General features: G+C 42.9%; 1 protein-coding gene across 1 annotated transcript in view; it reads right to left on the reverse strand.

The window, feature by feature from the left end:
• Positions 1–21122, reverse strand: part of LOC311229220 (transmembrane protein 255B) — a 99270-nt gene that overhangs the window by 17341 nt on the left and 60807 nt on the right. Inside the window, exon 6 of the mRNA XM_084315293.1 lies at positions 15772–15857. Coding sequence (XP_084171419.1) covers positions 15772–15857 — 86 coding nt within the window. The remainder of the gene's footprint in view (positions 1–15771; positions 15858–21122) is intronic.

The raw sequence follows: 21122 nt of genomic DNA on the forward strand, positions 1-21122 counted from the left end.
GATCACCTGGTTTGATTCTCAAGCATCTGTATCCTGGAAACCATTAGAGGAGAACATAGTGGCACCACATAGACTGCAGGATATAGTGTACACCAACTTATCAATTAAGCAATGCAACTCGAGATTTGGCCCTCTTATTACACATGTGATCCGGATATGGCGTGACACAGAAAAAGTGTACAAACCGCCATAAATGGCACAGTCATTCTCCCCTATTTAATAACAATTTACTCCTTATTGCACAACAACCTATCAGATTTCCTAAATGGGAAAAGAAAGGCATACATACATTGGGGGATATCTTCGATGACCATGGTTTCTGCAGTTATCAAGATATATTTAACAAATATAACCTCACCAGCTCCACTTATTTTTTCTATCTACAATTAAGAGCAGCTTTAAAGGCTCACAAAGTCTCATTAAAGATTCCACTTGAGCACCACAGATTTTACAAATTATTTTATGAAAAGGAGACATCGAGAGGCTTCGTCTCTGACTTTTATCGTCACTTACTTACGTCCTCATATGAAATCCTTCCCCTAGACTCGGTTTGGAGGAAGGATATCCCAAACTTGGAAGTAGATTTTGATTGGGATGAAGTCTGGGCAAATGTGCGGCTATCATCACGTAACCCAGATCACCAACAGATTAACCTTAACTTTGTTCATAGGACTTACCTGACTCCTAGATGTTTGCACCTAATGGGGCTCAGACAAGACCCTCGATGCTCCTTATGTTTAAACTGTGATCTTGGTACATTTATGCAGTAACCACTCAATTATCAGAATTTGTATCTCTGACCATACCTATACTGCCTTCTGTATTGTTGTTGAATGATGTTTCTCAGTTATCAACCTCTGTACATGTAAAAAGAAAAATTTTGTCCAGTCTTACGGCTGCCAAAAAGTTGATAGCGTCACGCTGGATTCAACCGGATAAAATGTGCTGGAAGGTGTGGGTTTCTACCTATCTCGATGTGATTTATCTAGAGATATCTACTGCACGAATTTTAGGTGTTAATGAAGCCAGCATAGCAATCTGGTTAGCTGTGGTGGAAAAGATAAAGGGAAGCATATGAACTTGTAATTTCTGATGTTAAATGGAATAGTGGATGTATAGTCCAAGAGGGGGTCCTGAGGGGGGGTGGAGGGGGAGGGAAGGGGAAGGAAAGAGCGAGGAAGAGCGAGCAAGAGCACATGTATTGTATTGTATTGTATTTATTATTTTTATGTCTTTTAATCTACATTTATTTTGATTTAATTACTGGACTGTCATTATTGTTATTATTATTTCTGTCATTGTCCTGTGATTTATCATTGATTTTTACTGTTACTGTATTGTTTGTCTAGTTTTATGTTAAAGTTTATCTTTAGAGCAGGGTGATAGACCACCAGCCCTGATTCCAAACTCTAAGCATAACCCACTTCGAAAGAGGGCCAAAGCATAACCACTTCGAAGCACAAGGCGGACATTAATAACATTTTCAATCAATCAATCAATCAATCCAATAACAACCGCTCACTTCATTCTTAGATGGCATCCTTTGAAACAGCGCACATCCAAGCTGCTTCTATAGAAAGTAGGTTAAAAAAAAGGGAGGCAACTCTTTTTTTTTTTTTACCTACTTTTTCTGCTGATGGTTTTGTGAATAAATCTCCATTATGCTTAAATTAATGTGTGTTTATTGTATAGCAATAAGGTTGGATGAATAATAAAATGTTCAATCAATCAATCAATCAATCAATCAATCCAATAACAACCGCTCACTTCATTCTTAGATGGCATGCTTTGAAACAGCGCACCTCCGAGCTGCTTCTACACACGGAGCCAACTTCTCTTCTGCGGATGGTTTTGTGAATAAATCTTCAATTAATGTGTGTTTATTGTATAGAATGAATGAATGAATGAAAACTTTATTTAACAGATTGCAGAATGGGTACAATACAGTACGGCTCAATACATACAATTGTTAAGGGGATGCAGACCTGAGAAAGACGTTAGTCTTGTTTCCATCAGGGTCCCCCATTTTCAATTCATATAGACATTTATGACATACACAACATACATGACATTTATGGCATATAGGGACATATAGGTATTTAGTATTTGTAACTGACCGCCAAGGGTAAAGATGCCTATCATCTTTACTGTCAGGAAGCTTTGATTTGCGTTGGTCTAGATCAGTGGTTCCCAAAGTCGGGGTCGCGACCCAAAGGTGGGCCGCGAGCAGCCACGGGTGGGCCGCGAGATGATAAAAAAAAAAAAAAAAACGTATTTTTTATTTTTTTATTATTATTTTTTTGTCAGGCCACTGAACTTAGAAGCAGGCCAGGACAGTGTTTCTAGTTGTATTCTAAAATTCTATTCTATTGTATTCTAAAATGTGACTATATGGTTTTATATTAACTTAATAAATAAACAAAAACGAAAAATCTACTTATTTCAACGAACATTTCAAACTAAATAACAGATTATGCACATAAAACGCTGAAAACAACCGAAGCAACAATAGTATTTTAATGAGGCTATTATTATTATCATTATTATTTTGCAACAAGTTAGCCCTCTCATAAATAGCACATATAAATGAATAACTAACTTGAACTAACTTAATAGGATTGAAGTGATATTTGGCTTAAAAAATCGGTCGCCTGGCAAAAAAATTAAAAAAAAAAGCCCGACGATGTGCATTGGGCCGCGGCTCTCTGACGCCTTATTTTCTGGGCCCTGGCCAGAAAAGTTTGGGAACCCCTGGTCTAGATGATCAACTTCTCTGTATTGGCTCAGAATACTGAGCTCTCTATTTATCTATTTAAGAAAAGAATATTTCGGAGCCACTTGTGCATTTTCATTTCGTGTCCACATGGGGGCAGAGCTCGTCTTTCCTATAGTATAAAGGTCACAGCTTCCTGTGTGACCAAGGCGGAAGTAACTCAGAGATAACGACGGAGCAGGCAGCGAATTATGTATGATAGAAGAACCTTACTCCAGTTAAATAACTCCCCTTGGTAAAGCGGAATAAGGTATGTCGAACACTCAAATGTATTATTATTATTATTACTGTTGTTGAAGAGGTCTATATATATATTATGTGTAACTGCCAAACATTTATAAACATGTAAAGTGGTGCACTCACGGAGTAGCTTCTAATCAAAGGCACCTGCTGCCGGACAAGTAACGTTATTATTTATCATTGTTTTTCCCTGAGTGCCTTTGTTATGGAAGACGAGTTCACCTTTAAATATCTTTGAATGCAATTGTTTGTTTGAACACGTTGGTATAATAATGAACAACATGTGAACAATATTTAACTATGAACTATGTAACTAATTGTATGTTTGTGTTTGACTGTCCTATGCAGTTTTCACGGTGCAAACGGGGTGCAAACGGAGCAAATGAGGCAACCGTCACTACCTGTACAAACGACAAACTACCAAAGAAAAGCTACAGTACTGCTAAGCTGAAATGCAAAAGAGAAAATAAATAAAAGCATCTGTACGAAACATAACCGCATCTTTATTTCAACACCAAGCCGGGGGGCAGTTACAGTGAAAACTTACCGACCAGTGGTGAGTGAAAACTTACCCATACTCTGAAGATGATAAACAGTGAGTAAAATCCATACTCTGAAGATGATCAACAGTGAGTAAAACCCATACTCTGAAGATGATCAACAGTGAGTAAAACCCATACTCTGAAGATGATAAACAGTGAGTAAAACCCATACTCTGAAGATGATAAACAGTGAGTAAAACCCATACTCTGAAGAGGATAAATGTATTATGAAACCTCATTCTGAAGTGGATAAATGTGAAGTAGACCTTACTCTGAAGAGGATAGATGTTCTGAAGAGGATGGATGTATTATGAAGACTTTATTCTGAAGTGGATAAATGTACAATGAAGATCATACTCCAAAGAAAATGCATGTATGTTGAAGACCTCACTCTGAAGAAAATGCATGTACAATGAAGACCATACTCTGAAGAAAATACATATATGTTGAAGACCTCACTCTGAAGAAAATACATGTACAATGAAGACCATACTCCGAAGAGAATACATGTATGTTGAGGACCCTACACTAAAGAAAATACATGTATGAAGAGAAGGAAGAATGAACCTACTGAGTTAACCCTATGCTGTCTGGTATCCATCCCAGCAAAACCACGGACGTGTGGCAACTCCTGTATATCTAATTAACCCTATGCTGTCTGGTATCCATCCCAGCAAAACCACGGACGTGTGGCAACTCCTGTATATCTAATTAACCCTATGCTGTCTGGTATCCATCCCAGCAATACCACGGACGTGTGGCAACTTCTGTATATCTAATTACCCTCATGCTGTCTGGTATCCATCCCAGCAATACCACGGACGTGTGGCAACTCCTGTATATTTAATGAATATTATGCTGTCTGATATCCATCCCAGCAAGTGGAACTCTTAAATACCATCTATTTATTTGATATTTTGAGTGTGTGTGATCAAGCACAATGTCGGCCCAAGAAGACGATGCTGGCAACCTCTTGGAGTTGGAACAGAACAGAACAGGTGCTCGCCAAAGAACTCTAACCGAGAAAGGAAAAGAAAATCGTGAAGTGGAGGATAAGAGGAATGAGAAAGCTTTTAACAAAGCTTATCAGAAGTGGAAGAAGATAGCCAAGGAAGCAAGAGGGAAGCTAAGAACCTTCTGTCCAGCAGAAGAACTTGAAAGACTAAAACAAGACATTCAAGCAAGTTGTGACTTAGTAAGAAGTTTATATGAGTCCATTTTACGTAACCATGCCACGACTCCTGAGATCGCAAATAAAATGGACGCCTGTATTCAGCTGACGACAGACACCCAAGAGCTTGTGTGTAAGCAGCTGGAAACAAAAGAGGAAGATTTTAATGAAAGACTTGAGAAGGAGAGGGTGAGAATAGCTCTGAACAAAGAAGAGTACAGATCTGTATATGGTCACACAAATACTGAAACAATTCACTCTCAACGTTCCAAGGCATCAAACAGGCGGAGGGAAGCTGAACTCGCGGCTAAAGTAGAAGAGGTAAAGGCCATTCAAGTGATCCAGGCTCAGCAAACCAGTCTCCTCCAACTAGAGGGGGAAGAGGCAGCCATGCTGATGGAAATGGAGAAGATGAAGGTGCAGAGTCGACGTAAGCTGGAGGAGGAGAGGATGAAGTTACAGCAGCTACAAGCAGAGAAGGAAGTCCAGGTAGCAGCAGCCCGAGTGAGGGCATACAGTTCGGGAAGTGATCTAGACAACGAAGAAGAAGAAGTCACTGACCATGAAATAAATACTGCTCACCAAAATCCTGAATATAGTGCTCCGCTACATCCTACAGCATTCCAACGTCAAGCATCTCCCAGCGCGACGGCAAACCAAGGCCTTCAGTCTAGCCGAAGCAATCACAAGTGCATTAAGCATGAATCGCCTACCTACACCAGAACCAACAATATTCAACGGTGACCATATGAAATTTGTTGATTGGAAAATGACCTTCATGACCCTGATACACCGAAAGCCTCTCCCAACAAGTGATAAGATGTTTTATCTGAAAATGTACCTTACTGGAGAAGCTCGTAAGTCTGTGGAAGGATTATTTTACAGAGACTCCGAAGAAGCATATAAAGGTGCCTGGAGAGTGTTGGAAGAGAGGTATGGAAACCCCTTCATTATACAAAGGGCGTTCAGAGACAAGCTAATGAGATGGCCTAAGATAAACACAAACGATCCTCTGGCGCTCCGAGAGTTTGCAGACTTCCTACAGGGATGCACAGAGGCAATTCCACATGTCCGAGGGCTGGACATCTTGAACGACTGTGAAGAGAACCACAAACTGCTCAAGAAACTACCTGAGTGGATTGTGCGAAGATGGAGCAGGATCATCGTAGAAGAGCTAGATAAATCTGGAAGCTATCCAAGTCTTGCACACTTTTCAAAGTTTCTGAACAAAGAGGCACGAATAGCTTGTAACCCCATCGCTACCCCACTACTGTTGAACTCCAGAGCCTCAGACGAGAGGTTTTCCAAGAGAGCCAGAGCGTTGAATACAAGCACTCACATAAAGAGCAACATCGTGGAGACACAGTATTCACCCTATAGAGCCAGACCACCTTGCCCAATCTGCAAGAATGAGAATCATGGCATTGCTACATGCACTAACTTCGCATCAAGGTCTATAGAGGATAAGAGAACGTACATCTACCAAAATCACCTCTGCTTTGGATGTCTGAGGAAGGGACACTCCAGCAAGGACTGTAAACGGCGACATACCTGCAACACCTGCAACCGTCGTCATCCAACGTGTCTGCACGAAGAGAGGTCACAAGCACCAGAGACAACCCAGAGTGGCACATCTACTGCAAACTACCGGAGCCAAGAAGTCCGCAGAGTCGTGTCTCACACTACAACCCGATGTGCTTCTGCGACCTCAAGCATTGTCCCAGTCCTTGTGTCTTCAGTTCAAGAGCCACAGATAACGGTGCTCACTTACGCACTACTCGACACACAGAGTGATACAACGTTTATCTTAGAGGACCTGCTTAAGGAGTTAAGTGTGGAAAGTCAACCTGTGAAGCTGAGACTCAGTACAATGACTGCTGTAAATACAGTTATAACCAGCAAGAGTGTCAGTGGCCTACAAATCAGAGGACTCCATTCTGCAAACAACATCAGAGTGCCACAAGCCTACACTCGTAGCTTCATCCCAGTAGACAAATCCTACATTCCTACTGGTAAAACAGCGCTACAGTGGCCTCACCTCAAGCATCTCGTAAACAAGTTACCATCACTTCTAGACTGTGAAGTGGGTATGTTAATAGGATGTGATTGTCCCTCAGCGCTAGCTCCACTCGAAGTCATCACAGGCTGTGAAAACGAACCTTTTGCACAGAGGACAGAGCTTGGCTGGAGCATAATAGGCTCATCTAACCCTCATCTGGACCGACAAGGGAGCCAGAGCTTTGTACATAGAGTGTCAGTAAAAGAAATACCAGCCCTGTCTACAACAGATGTCCTTAAAGTACTTGAGTCGGACTTCTCTGAAAGGAACTACGAGGACAAGTACGTGTCTCAAGAAGATGTTCACTTCATACAATTCCTCAGCGAGAACATCAGACAGAAAGAAGATGGACACTACGAGATGCCTCTACCTTTCAAGGGTAGCAGCCCACCATCCCTACCAAACAACAACAGACTAGCTACAGTCCGCCTCCAGTCTCTAAAGAAGAAGCTAAAGACGGATAAAGAGTATCACAAACGCTATAAGGCTTTCATGAAAGACATCATCGAGAAAGGTGACGCAGAACTTGACCATACCACTTCATATGGAGAGACCGCTTGGTACCTTCCTCATCACGGCATTTACCACCCTCAAAAGCCTGGCAGGCTACGGGTCGTGTTTGACTGCTCAGCTAAATTCTGTGCAGTTTCCCTAAATGACTGTCTATTGACCGGTCCCGACTTAATCAACTCCCTAATAGGAGTTCTATGCCGCTTCAGAAAGGAAGACGTGGCCATAATCTGCGACGTGGAAAGAATGTTCCACCAGTTCTTCGTCCACCCTGACTCTCGAAAATACCTCAAGTTCCAGTGGTGGAGGGAAGGTGATTTGGAAACAGAACCACAGGAATACAGGATGGCAGTTCACCTCTTTGGAGCTGCTTCGTCTCCTGGATGTGCCAATTTTGGCCTAAGGTACATGGCACACCAACATAGAGAAGACTACCCAGCAGCCTCAGCCTTCATTGAGAAGAACTTCTACATTGATGATGGGTTAGCCAGCGTTTCATCAGTCGAAGAGGCCAAGAAACTGATCATCGAGGCACAAAAATTGTGCAAACGAGGAGGCCTACGCCTCCACAAATTCAACTCTAACCACAAAGACGTCCTCGACTGTGTGAAACCCTCAGAAAGAGCAACAATCACTGACCCTCTCGAACTTAAGCTAGAAGCGACCCCAACTGAGCATGCACTTGGCCTTCAGTGGTCTATAGACAACGACACCTTCAGCTTCAATGTCAACATGAAAGACCAGCCTTCAACCCGTCGAGGAATCCTCTCCATCGTCGCCTCTCTTTATGACCCACTCGGGTTTGTTGCCCCATTCACCCTAAGCGGAAAACGCATACTCCAAGAACTATGCCGCAGAGGCATAAGATGGGACGATCCACTGCCAGATGACTTAAAGCCACGGTGGGAGGAATGGAAGATCGGGCTATATAACTTAAAGGAATTCACAATCCCTAGATGCTATCACCCACATGACTTCGGCAACATCATCAAGACGGAACTGCATCACTTTGCCGATGCCAGCAGCATGGGGTATGGCGCTTGTTCCTACCTCAGGTACAAAAATGACAAAAATACAGTACACTCCAGTCTTGTGATGGCCAAAGCAAGAGTAGCACCCACAAAGGTCTCAAGCATCCCACGACTAGAGCTCTCAGCGGCAGTGGTCGCAACCAAATTAAGTGTGTTGCTGAAAAGAGAACTGCAGATGAAGATCGATGAAGAATTCTTCTGGACAGATTCACAAGTAGTTCTGGGCTACATCAATAATGAGGCAAGAAGGTTCCATGTGTTCGTCGCGAACAGAGTCCAACTGATAAGAGAAAACACTGACCCAAGTAAATGGCACTATATCGAAACAGCAGAGAACCCGGCAGATCATGCCTCCAGAGGCCTTCAGGCATCTCACATTCCTTCAACAAACTGGATGTCAGGTCCTACATTTCTCTGGGAGCAAGAAGTACATCCCAAACTGAATCCCTTCGCAGACCTACTCGTAGGCGATCCTGAGGTTAAGGCTGTCCAAGCTTTCACAACCAAAGTTAACAGTTGTACAGACATTCTAATTCGCCTAAATCAGATCTCTTCATGGTCAAAGATCCTGAAAGTAGTTGCAAGAATCAAGAGGCTGGGATCGGGAAAAGTACACAACACCGAACTGGTGACAGTCGAAGAACGAGAAAGAGCTGCCAAAATAGTGATCAAGCTTGTCCAGCAGCAAGCCTTCTCTCAGGAAATTAAGAGATGCCAGGAAGGAGATGCTCTTCCAAGTTCAAGTGCTCTTCATTCCCTTGATCCAATTCTGCATCGAGAACTTCTCTGTGTGGGTGGAAGATTGAGACGCTCATCCCTCAGTCAAGAAATGAAATATCCCATCATTTTGCCAAAAGACAGCCCTATCACCAAGCTAATTACGGCTCATCACCACGCTCAAGTTTGTCACCAAGGCCGAAGTCAAACCCAAATGGAACTGAGAGCAAATGGATTCTGGGTCATTGATGGGAGCAAATTAGTAGCCAAGCTGATTCACAACTGTGTACGATGCAGGAAACTCCGACGACCTACTGAAGAGCAGCAAATGGCTGAACTCCCTAAAGAGCGTGTGGAAGACTCACCGCCTTTCTCATACAGTGGCATGGACTGCTTCGGCCCCTTCCTGATTAAAAAGGCTCGAAAGGAGTACAAAAGGTATGGCCTGATACTAACTTGCCTAGCTTCACGAGCTGTCCACATCGAGATGCTTGAAGACTTATCAACAGACTCATTCATTAACGCCTTGAGATGCTTCATCAGCCTCAGAGGAGCTGTTCGGCAACTTCATTGCGACCACGGTACTAACTTCGTGGGAGCTAGAAACCAGTTTAAAGAAGCACTCAAACAATGTGATGCCAGTTTACTGGAGATCTTTCTAGCAGAGAAACAGTGTGAATTTGTCTTCAACGCTCCATCCGCCAGCCATGCAGGTGGTGTCTGGGAACGTCAAATCAGGACAGTAAGAAATGTGCTGAACGCCACTATCGCTCTGTGTCCAGGCAGACTTGATGACGCCTCCCTTAGAACACTCTTCTATCAAGCTACAGCTATTGTAAACAGCCGACCACTGACAGTAGATGGTATCAACGATCCTATGGCGCTAGGACCCTTAAAATCCCCTTAAAACCTTAAAATCAAATCAAACACCAAACCATCTCGTCATGATGAAGTCTAAAATCGCTCTTCCACCCCCTGGGAGATTTGTTAAAGAGGACATGTATGCAACCAAGAGATGGCGCAGAGTCCAGTACCTAATCGAACAATTCTGGAGCCGCTGGAAGAAGGAATACCTCCTGAACATTTCTACACGCCAGAAGTGGCACGTACCACGGCGTAACCTCAAGGTGAACGACATAGTCATCCTCAAGGACAGTAACCTGCCAAGAAGCCAGTGGCAACTATGTCGGGTCGTCGAAGCCACTCAAGAGAGCGACGGTCTAGTACGTCGAGTAAAAATACAGACTGGGGAGCGAAAAGATCACTCTACCAGACCTTCAGTCCTCGAGCGACCGATCCAGAAATTGGTACTCCTCCTCGAGAGTAATTAGTATAGAAACGCTTGAATTGTATTATTTTGATGCTATGTGAAATCTAAAAGGAAATCCTGTATGACTAAATTAATTGTTTTGTGCTTATCCGTCATAGCAGGATTTGGTGGGAGTGTAACTGACCGCCAAGGGTAAAGATGCCTATCATCTTTACTGTCAGTAAGCTTTGATTTGCGTTGGTCTAGATGATCAACTTATCTGTATTGGCTCAGAATACTGAGCTCTCTATTTATCTATTTAAGAAAAGAATATTTCGGAGCCACTTGTGCATTTTCATTTCGTGTCCACATGGGGGCAGAGCTCGTCTTTCCTATAGTATAAAGGTCACAGCTTCCTGTGTGACCAAGGCGGAAGTAACTCAGAGATAACGACGGAGCAGGCAGCGAAATATGTATGATAGAAGAACCTTACTCCAGTTAAATAACTCCCCTTGGTAAAGCGGAATAAGGTATGTCGAACACTCAAATGTATTATTATTATTACTGTTGTTGAAGAGGTCTATATATATATTATGTGTAACTGCCAAACATTTATAAACATGTAAAGTGGTGCACTCACGGAGTAGCTTCTAATCAAAGGCACCTGCTGCCGGACAAGTAACGTTATTATTTATCATTGTTTTTCCCTGAGTGCCTTTGTTATGGAAGACGAGTTCACCTTTAAATATCTTTGAATGCAATTGTTTGTTTGAACACGTTGGTATAATAATGAACAACATGTGAACAATATTGAACTATGAACTATGTAACTAATTGTATGTTTGTGTTTGACTGTCCTATGCAGTTTTCACGGTGCAAACGGGGTGCAAACGGGGTGCAAACGGAGCAAATGAGGCAACCGTCACTACCTGTACAAACGACAAACTACCAAAGAAAAGCTACAGTACTGCTAAGCTGAAATGCAAAAGAGAAAATAAATAAAAGCATCTGTACGAAACATAACCGCATCTTTATTTCAACACCAAGCCGGGGGGCAGTTACAGTACTGATACATTTGTGACATAAACGGTATTCAAATATACAGTACTGTTACCCCTAGATCCTGACAGAGTATATACATATGGTGGGGAGGGGACTGTACATTAGGAGGGGGTGGGTGGGTGGGAGAGAAATATACATACGGCGGGGAGGGGATATATACATGCGGTGGGGAGGAGACTGTCTATTAGGAGGTGGTGGAGGTTTTGGGCATTTACGGTGGCCAGTTTCGAATTGCAGCCTCCCGTAGGTGCTCTTTAAGAGCGGTTTTGAATGTGGGCAGGGATTCACATTCCTTTACAGCTTTGGGTAGGGCATTCCACATTGTTGTGGCATAATTGCGAAACGTGTTTAGTCCCTTGTTTGAGCCGAATCTGGGTTTAACATGATTTGTTGAGCTTCCTCTGGTGTAGTGGTTGTGGTATTCACTGACCTTTGGGAAGTATTTTGACATGTACATGGGCACCCCGGTCGTATAGTGTATCTTGTAGACCAGGCCCATTGCAAGTTGCTGTACTCTGTCGTCTACTCTAAGCCATCCTACGTTGTCAAAGTGGGCAGGGGTGAGGTGGGTTCTGGGGTTCAGGTCAAGTAGTAGTCTGACCAGTTTGTTTTGTGATGTTTGTAATTTTTTATTTTTTTTTTAAACTTTGGCCATTCCCCTGGCTCTTTTATGTGTTTATCACATTTATACTGGTCAAGGATGACCGACAGAAACAGGCTGAAAGGGTTCAGATGGGGGGGAAGACACTCTGGGAAAGGCACGGCTGCAGTCGGGATTCGAACTCGCTAAGCCCCAGATCCGTGACGAGCACGGTTGTCCACGGCGCTGAAATAGCGCTCGCGGTACGTGGTGAGCTACTGGAGCTCCCCTGTAATTTTGTTTTAAGCGCCTTTGAGGTGCTTTGGTACCATGAGGTGCACGCATAGTCATAGTACCCTTGAATGAGTGCTCATGCCAGAGTCTTCAGGGTATTCTTGTTTACCAGAGAGGAGATCCGGTACAAGAATCTAGTTTGTTGGTTGACTTTTTTTATTACATTGGATGCCATTTTGTCACAGGAAAGATTTGCCTCTAGGATGGAACCCAGGTAGGTAATTTCATCTTTCCGTGTGACAATATTGTCACCCACTGTAACTGAGAAGCCGTCGGTCTTGCTGAGTTTGTTATTTGAACCGAAGAGAATGGACTCTGTTTTGCCCATGTGTAATGATAGTTTGTTATCAGCGAGCCATATGCAGATTTTGCCTAGTTCCGAGCTGAGGGTTTTTTCAACCTGCAACTTGTTCTTGTCAGAGACCAGCAGGGCTGAGTCGTCCGCAAACAGGAACAAGTTGCAGTCACAGGCTGACGATATGTCATTTGCATAAATTAGGAAGAGTAGCGGTCCTAGTATGCTTCCTTGTGGAACACCACAGCTCACTGTGAGGGAGGGGGATAGAGTACCGTTTACCTCTACCATCTGTTCTCTCCCCTCCAGGTAGGATTGCATCCAGCTCACTGATAAGCTATCAAAACCAATTGCTTTTAGCTTGTCCATTAGAATGGAGTGATTGACAGTGTCGAAGGCCTTTTGTAGGTCCAGCATGACCATGCCGCAGTATTTGCCCGCGTCCACCTCTTGTTTGATGTGGTCGTTCAAATAGAGGAGGCATGTGTCAGTGGAGTGGGACGTTCTGAAGCCAGATTGGAATTCGTAGATTAGATTTTTTTCCGCCAGGTACTTTTCGACCTGTTCGTAGACTATTTTCTCCATGACTTTCGAGATGGAGGTAAGAATAGAAACAGGTCGGTAGTTGCCTGGGTCTAATTTGCTGCCCTTTTTGTGCAGAGGGGTCACTCTTGCAATTTTGAAGTCCTTGGGGACGTGCCCCTGTTTTATAGAGAGGTTTATTATGTGTGTGATGACTGGGGTGATGGCGGCTGCTGCGTCTCTGAGGAATTTGGAGGGGATGTTGTCATGGCCAGTGGCCTTGTTAGGTTGGAGGGCGCTAAATTTTTTTAGTACCTCATCGGTTGTTACCATTTCAAGTTTGAAGTCGTCTTTGTGGACCCCTAGGTTTTTGTAGTATGCTACTATGTGTTCTACCCCATAATGCCCTGAGTGGGAGGGTAGTTTGTTTACCAGTGTTGTGGCTATGTTTGTGAAGAAGATGTTTAATTAAGTAATTGGCTACATCCAGCTTGTCTGTGATGAGCGTGTTGTCCGTCTTTATGTTTATGTTTGAGAATCTGGTTTTAAGTTTTTTACTGCAGCCTAGTTGATTATTGAGTAATTTCCAAAGTTTGCGGGGTTTGTTTTTGTTTTCCTCAGTTTTGTCGTTGATGAAATTTCTTTTTGCGGTTCTGATCATGGTGTTTACGTCATTTCTTAGTCTGTTTCTTTGAATTTTTAGTTCAACCACGTGGGCTTGGAGTTCACTGTTTGAGCTTTTAGAAAGCTTTGTCTGACTTTTATGAAGTTCAGAGCATTTTTTTCTCTGGTTTTCATAGCGGCCAGTATTTCAGTGTGCATCCATGGCTCAGCGCGATTTTTAACCCTGGTGGTTCTTATGGGTGCCATGTTGTTGAGTATTTCTGTGAATTTGGTTTTGAATCCAAGCCATGTTTCTTCAACCTGTGTACCACTGAGTTAATCTGACCAGTCCAAGCTCCCCAGTTCTAGGTTAAAGGCCTCACTAGAGTAAGTTTTGAGGTCTCTAGATGTGACTGTTTTGTGACAGCCGGCCTTCTGTTTTAGCTTTTTGCGGGTACAGAAAATCATATAATGATCACTTAACCCGCATGCTATCACCCCTTTATTGGAGATCATTGACTTGTCAGAGGTCAAAATGAGGTCAATGGTGGTTTGTGTCGAATCACATACCCTTGTGGGTTGGGTGATTAGCTGGCTGAAACCGTGCAGATCAGAAAATCTACTGAAGGCCTTGAAGACGGGTGCTGCTTTACGCAGCATATCCGTGTTCCAGTCCCCAATAAGAATTTTTTCTACCCCCTCCACCCCAGCTAAACACCCATCAAGTGTGTCATAAAAGCCACTCTGTTCTGGTGGTCTATAGATTGTGCCTACTAGTACTGGTTTCGCCCTGTCTAATAAGATTTCAATCCAAACAGTTTCAATTTCATCATGGTTAAAGGATAACTCCACTTTTTTTTTTAAATTAGCTTATTTAACATCTTCCCTGGAGTTAGACAAGAAGATGCATACCTTTTTTGTCTCTGTGCGTGCATTTTAGCTTTGGGAATAGACGCTCCGTTAGCATAGCTTAGCTTCATCACTGGAAGTGGGGGAGGACAGTAGCCTTACAGTGCCTTACAGTGTATTGCAAGGTCTGACATTGACCAAACTTGATATGCATGACCTTGGTGGGCTCTAGGTCAACTCCTGAAAAGGGGGTCAATGTCAGACTTTGCAATCAAAAGTTAGGGGGCTAATAACCCTTGCCATAATTTCAGTGCGCCCCTAACTTTTGATTGCAAGGTCTGACATTGACCCCCTTTTCAGGAGTTGACCTAGAGCCCACCAAGGTCATGCATATCAAGTTTGGTCAATGTCAGACCTTGCAATACACTGTAAGGCACTGTAAGGCTACTGTCCTCCCCCACTTCCAGTGATGAAGCTAAGCTATGCTAACGGAGCGTCTATTCCCAAAGCTAAAATGCACGCACAGAGACAAAAAAGGTATGCATCTTCTTGTCTAACTCCAGGGAAGATGTTAAATAAGCTAATTTAAAAAAAAAGTGGAGTTATCCTTTAAGGTCAGTACGGTTGATGTATTTGGTATCCTTGTGTATATACACACAGACGCCACCTCCATACTGATTTCTATCTCTCCTGACTATTGAGTAGTTTTCAATTTCAATCTCTGGATCCTGTACAGATGAGTCTAATTTTGTTTCTGTGAAACACAATATGTTAGCCTTACCGTTTAAAAACAACTGTTTGATTTCAGCCAGTTTAGGTCTCAGGCTATTTGTATTAAGATGGAATATGTGAAGTCCATAGCAATAAGGTTGGATGAATTCGCCAATTGTATAAAAGACATTATACCACTTATAGTCGTGCGCGTGATGTAATGCTTAAATGTATGTCATTTCAGCTAACCTGTACAAATATATACATGCTTAGAATCTGATATTTGGAGTGTAAGGTCAAGCTGCACACCTAAACAAAGCTCGAGAGAGAGAGAGAGAGAGATAGAGAGAGAGAGAGAGAGAGATAGAGAGAGAGAGAGAGAGAGAGAGAGAGAGAGAGAGAGAGAGAGAGAGAGAGAGAGAGAGAGAGAGAGAGAGAGAGAGAGAGAGAGAGAGAGAGAGAGAGAGAGAGAGAGAGAGAGAGAGAGAGAGAGAGAGAGAGAGAGACAGAGAGAGAGAGATACAGTAGCTGTAGAAAGAAGGGGGGGCGGGTAATTGTCTTACTTGGCACAGTCATACAGGTCACAGCAATAGCAGGTCCCACTTCGTACTGTCATAGTGCAGGACTCCTTCAGATTCCGACATGGCACCTGCAAGACGAGACAGACAATATAGGTATAAACAGTAGAAGTATAAACAATAGAGGTATAAACAGTAGAGGTATATAAAGGTGTCAACAATAGAGGTATACATCTTTTACCAATACAAAGCAATTTCTTAAATGTTCAGAATTATTATATTTCCTACTCACATTGTCAAAGGGTAGAGTCATTTCTTAGCACAATCCATGCCATGCTTCATACTGTATACCAAGCTTGTCTTTAGTTAGCAACAAAACGAATGTTAAGTTAATGGGGCCACTGAAAAAAGCACATGGCCCCATTATTTTAGTTTTGTGGCTAACTAGCCAAAGCTGTTTGTATGAAAAATAATGCTGAGAAAGGACTCTACCAATTGATAACATCCTTGGCAAGGAATGGGGCAACAATTTGAACTTACCCTTTAACTCAATCAGCGCCAGGGGTCAGGGCGCCAGGGGGCGCTAGAACGCCATCGCTTTAAGCAATGGGGAGACTGCGACATTTGCGAGTGCTTAAGATATATCTTATATTATAGCTATGGGTCTAATACACCCGTCGATTGTCAGTGAGTTGCTTCCAGTCAACATGCACAAAACGGATAGTTTTTTCATCCGTACATTTCCGTTTTATACCGTTTTGAATGTGAATATAGTTTGGGTGCTTCCGAGTAATTGCAGGAAAAGACGCGATAATAGCGTTTTAGTGGAATACACTTATCACGTTGTCATTTTTCACCTGATTATCGAATCTTCCTGAAATCAACGCTAGATTATCATTATTATCTTTCCTTGTGCATACATGAAATGGCCCTCCTAGTGCCCCCCCCCCCCCCCCCCCCCCCCACCGCAGCCAACGGTAAAAAGCCACACACAGCACACACAGACAGCTTCGATCACGGTAGAAAGAAATATCAGATCAACGCAAGATTGGATATATAGAGTCCTAACCTGGGCCCTCATTCATCAACGTGTTCTACGCACAGATCTGTGCTTACCCTGTGCGTACGATCATTTCTAAGCAAAGAGTGGGATTCATCAATTTCGATTTGAACTTGACTCCGTGCTTACATCTACGCACAGGTCAGACCACACTTACCTGACGCCCAGTGGTAGAATATATTATTACAACAAGGAAATGAGCTTCTGTGCATAATAACACTGGCATGTTCTGTACGAACCGTAGTTCATTATAGTTCATTGTAAAATAGCAACAGTAGTGTAATTATGGTCAAAACCCTATAAATAGCATTTGGAATAATAGATCTTTCTCTCAGAATGAATGCAGCATGGTTTATATAGCGTTATCGGAATATACGGGGTGTAGGCTACTGACTGACTGCGCTCCGCGTAGCTTGATTGATTGATTGATTGAAAAGTTTATTAACAGATTGCAGAATGGGTACAGTACAGTACAGCTCAGTACATACAATTGTTAATTGGGGATGCAGACCAACTTTCGTCTTGTTTACATCAGGGTCCCCCATTTTCAATTCATCATAAATCATAAAGCTCAACTCGTTATTATTTTGCGCACAGACCGCCGAAACACGGGAACGTTTTGATTATATTTAAAAGGCTTTACGTTAAACGAAACAAGTGGAATTTCGAAGCTGTAAGCAGAATAAGTCATATGAATATAGTGTTCTTCCCCCTTTTTACTGTATAAGAAAGAATAGAAAACGCATTGCAATGACACCATGCAGATAGTGGACAGACTATGTATATGATGGGATTCAAGTTCGCGTTTTTGTTGCTCATAGGCATGCTGTCAGAGTATGATATCTTAATCAAACATTCTAGAACATTTGTTGTCACAGATCATGTCCTAATACAGTGGTTCCCAAAGTCGGGGTCGCGACCCAAAGGTGGGCCGCGAGCAGCCACGGATGGGCCGCGAGATGATTTTAAAAAAATAAAAAAAAAAATAAAAAAAAAATAAAAAAAACATTTTTTTTATTTTTTATTTTTTATTTTTTTATTTTTTTATTTAAATTTTTTTTGTCAGGCCACTGAACTTAGAAGCAGGCCAGGACAGTGTTTCTAGTTGTATTCTAAAATTCTATTCTATTGTATTCTAAAATGTGACTATATGGTTTTATATTAACTTAATAAATAAACAAAAACGAAAAATCTACTTATTTCAACGAACATTTCAAACTAAATAACAGATTATGCACATAAAACGCTGAAAACAACCGAAGCAACAATAGTATTTTAATGAGGCTATTATTATTATCATTATTATTTTGCAACAAGTTAGCCCTCTCATAAATAGCACATATAAATGAATAACTAACTTGAACTAACTTAATAGGATTGAAGTGATATTTGGCTTAAAAAATCGGTCGCCTGACAAAAAAAATAAAAAAAGCCAGACGATGTGCATTGGGCCGCGGCTCTCTGACGCCTTATTTTCTGGGCCCCGGCCTGAAAAGTTTGGGAACCCCTGTCCTAATAGAACATAGGCTATGGCATGGATCGTGATATTGTGTGGACTGTAATTATTACTGTACCGGTACCACCCATTGTGACAACAGCCTTGTGAGTCCCGCACACAAACATGATGGAATTCAAGTTCATGTATTGAAAGGCATGCCTACATCATACATGCAGTGATTCATTGTTCTTGTATATGCTCTCTATTATTGTTTATATAGGCTACCCAATACTGACATCAAAATAGATTGTAGTATGCCTCTAGAAATCATATGCAGCAGGTAGAAAATTGACGGGAGATCCATCGCGATTTGGAATAGAATTGAGGAGAACTTTAATCCCTGGGTATCAATCAAACAACACGGGAAAAGGCAGTCATATTCCAGCGCGGTCTTTATTAGCCGACAACAAAATAGATGCCTCTAAAAATCATATAGCCAATCGAACACAACTAATAAAGGCATTCATATTACAGCACGGTTATAATGACACACAACCAACGCCAAACAGTGGTCAACGAACGGTCTTTATTAGTATTCTGAGCTGTCCAGGCAGAATTGCAGCAATGGTCTTAGGGAGCCGTTGATATCTGACATCACCGTTTACAAGTCCGCCTTTTATTATTTATCCCATAATACGCGATAGTGTCTTCTTGGTTCGACAGCAGTGAACAATCTTCGTGGAGTTTCTCAGGGTTCCGCTCGGGTCAGTCCATTATTTCACATCCCATGGGGGGTGTTTCCTCATTTTCATGACCATATATGGATAATCATGCACAAGCATTGACGGTAGAACAAAGTGGTATTCATCAACACGGAGGGGCATAGAGCCTGCGTACGCACCGTGTGATGAATCCCGACTTCCCTGTGCGTACACTAGTTCTACATTCCGTGCTTACGTGTGGAAATAGAAATGTTCTACGCACACTATTGATGAATGAGGGCCCTGGTCTCTGATGTAATGCAAAAAAAAGTATCCAATTATCTGATCGCCATTCCAAATACTGCTCGTGGAGGTCCGTCCCACATTGTCCGGCATTGCATATGATGGGGGGGGGCAGCATCGGAGATGTATCGTTTGTAAACGCTAGTCCTGCCGGAGTATTTAAACCCAGCCCGCACGGCTCAGATCGGGCCAGAAAAGAAACTACACCATTTATAATGGGGTGCAATACCAGCTGGAAGGTGTAGGTGGCGGTATTTGCCCTTTTGCGAGCTCAGACCCATTCCCAATGATAACATCAGGCTGGATGGATGAAAAATTAATGGATATAGCTAATAAAAGAAATAACGATTAAAACCCGACTTTTCCCGTGACTGGCCCAGAATGAGTTAAGACAACGATTCCATAGTTGGTGATATCACAAGTGTTGTTACTACAGTACATGAATACAATACATTTTCAATCAGTGACATATGATTGATATCATCTGATATATTGTGATTCAGGCAACACATTACAACATCTTTGTCAAATCATATTACAACCAAAATGAGGTTGAGAGTTCAATATTATTATTAAGCAGTGCTTAACACTTGAATGAAAAACAGTGTAAGCTGGACAATGTTCCATTTGATAATAATACTAATAATAAACTTTGTTTGTATAGCACCTTTCCTACAAAAATTGCAACTCAAAGTGCTTCATAACAGAAAAAAGACAGGCATAAAATGAGCACATAAAGTGCAGACATAATAAGATCACAGTTTTTTCACATTAGGATCTAACATCCTAGGCCACCTTGTTTATGGTTTGATTCAGTTTAAAAAATAGACAATAATAAAATTAGTAAAATAGAATAGACAGAGTAAAACAGTGTAATGATACAACACAACAACACAACATTCATATGTGGGTGGAAATGTGAATATAAACAAAAGCGAGCTGTGAAGAAAACGTTAGGTTATGACTATAACCAAGTTCTGTTAGTTAGGGGCGATGCTTGGCATCGCTACTGCACTATCTCGCGTACGTGCACGCGTACTGAATAAACCACAAATGTACCTCTAATACCAGTATTAGTCTGACCACACCCCTCATCAGCTTACCTTCATAAGCAGGTGTGTGGTCACCTGCTCTCCTCCTTCCCAAGCTTTCACCACAAGGTGAGGACAAGGGCTGCAGCGGCGTCCGATGCCAAGCATCGCCCCTAACTAACAGAACTTGGTTATAGTCATAACCTAACGTTCTGTATCGTTAGTGGCTTAGCTTGGCATCGCTACTGCACAAGGGAGGCCAAGCGGAGCCACTTGGCTGACAAATACACCCCGCTGACAGCCCCCCAAAACCATCAGAACAGGGAGGGCCGAGCCCCCCCGACCCCCCCTAATGGAGGGTAGCCCCCCTATTAGGGACGTCACGGGAGGGCGACGGACCCGACCGTGCGAAGAGGCACTCAAGCAACTCAACGCACAGGGTGAGCAGACCGTGGCTTGACCCCACGACTACACACACGCACAACCCGCATGCCACCCGGGAACGAACGGAGGAACAACCTCGTTACTGCCCCCAGAATCACGGGGTCAAGGGCAAACCCAACCCCGTGGCAAGGCCGTAGCAGCGGAGCACGAAGGAAGACCCAGACCCACCAAAAGGACTGGACTCCCTGGAATGGGGGCCCGGAGAAGTCCATGATGCCAGCATCAAGACCCCACCAGGTGGGCACGTAGTGCCCCGCCCCCCACATCGCCAGCGTATTCGGACAAAGGCCCCTCAGTTACTGCACCTGGTATTCCCAGGCGGAACCAACCAGGCCAGAACCTGCCCAGCTTCCGAGATCGGACGAGACCGGGCGTGTTCAGGTCGGTATGGCCGTAAGCCGAGCGGGCCCCGTCCCCCC

Source organism: Notolepis coatsorum, assembly GCF_963971535.1.
Source record: "Notolepis coatsorum genome assembly, chromosome: 1".
Taxonomy (NCBI): Eukaryota; Metazoa; Chordata; class Actinopteri; order Aulopiformes; family Paralepididae; genus Notolepis; species Notolepis coatsorum.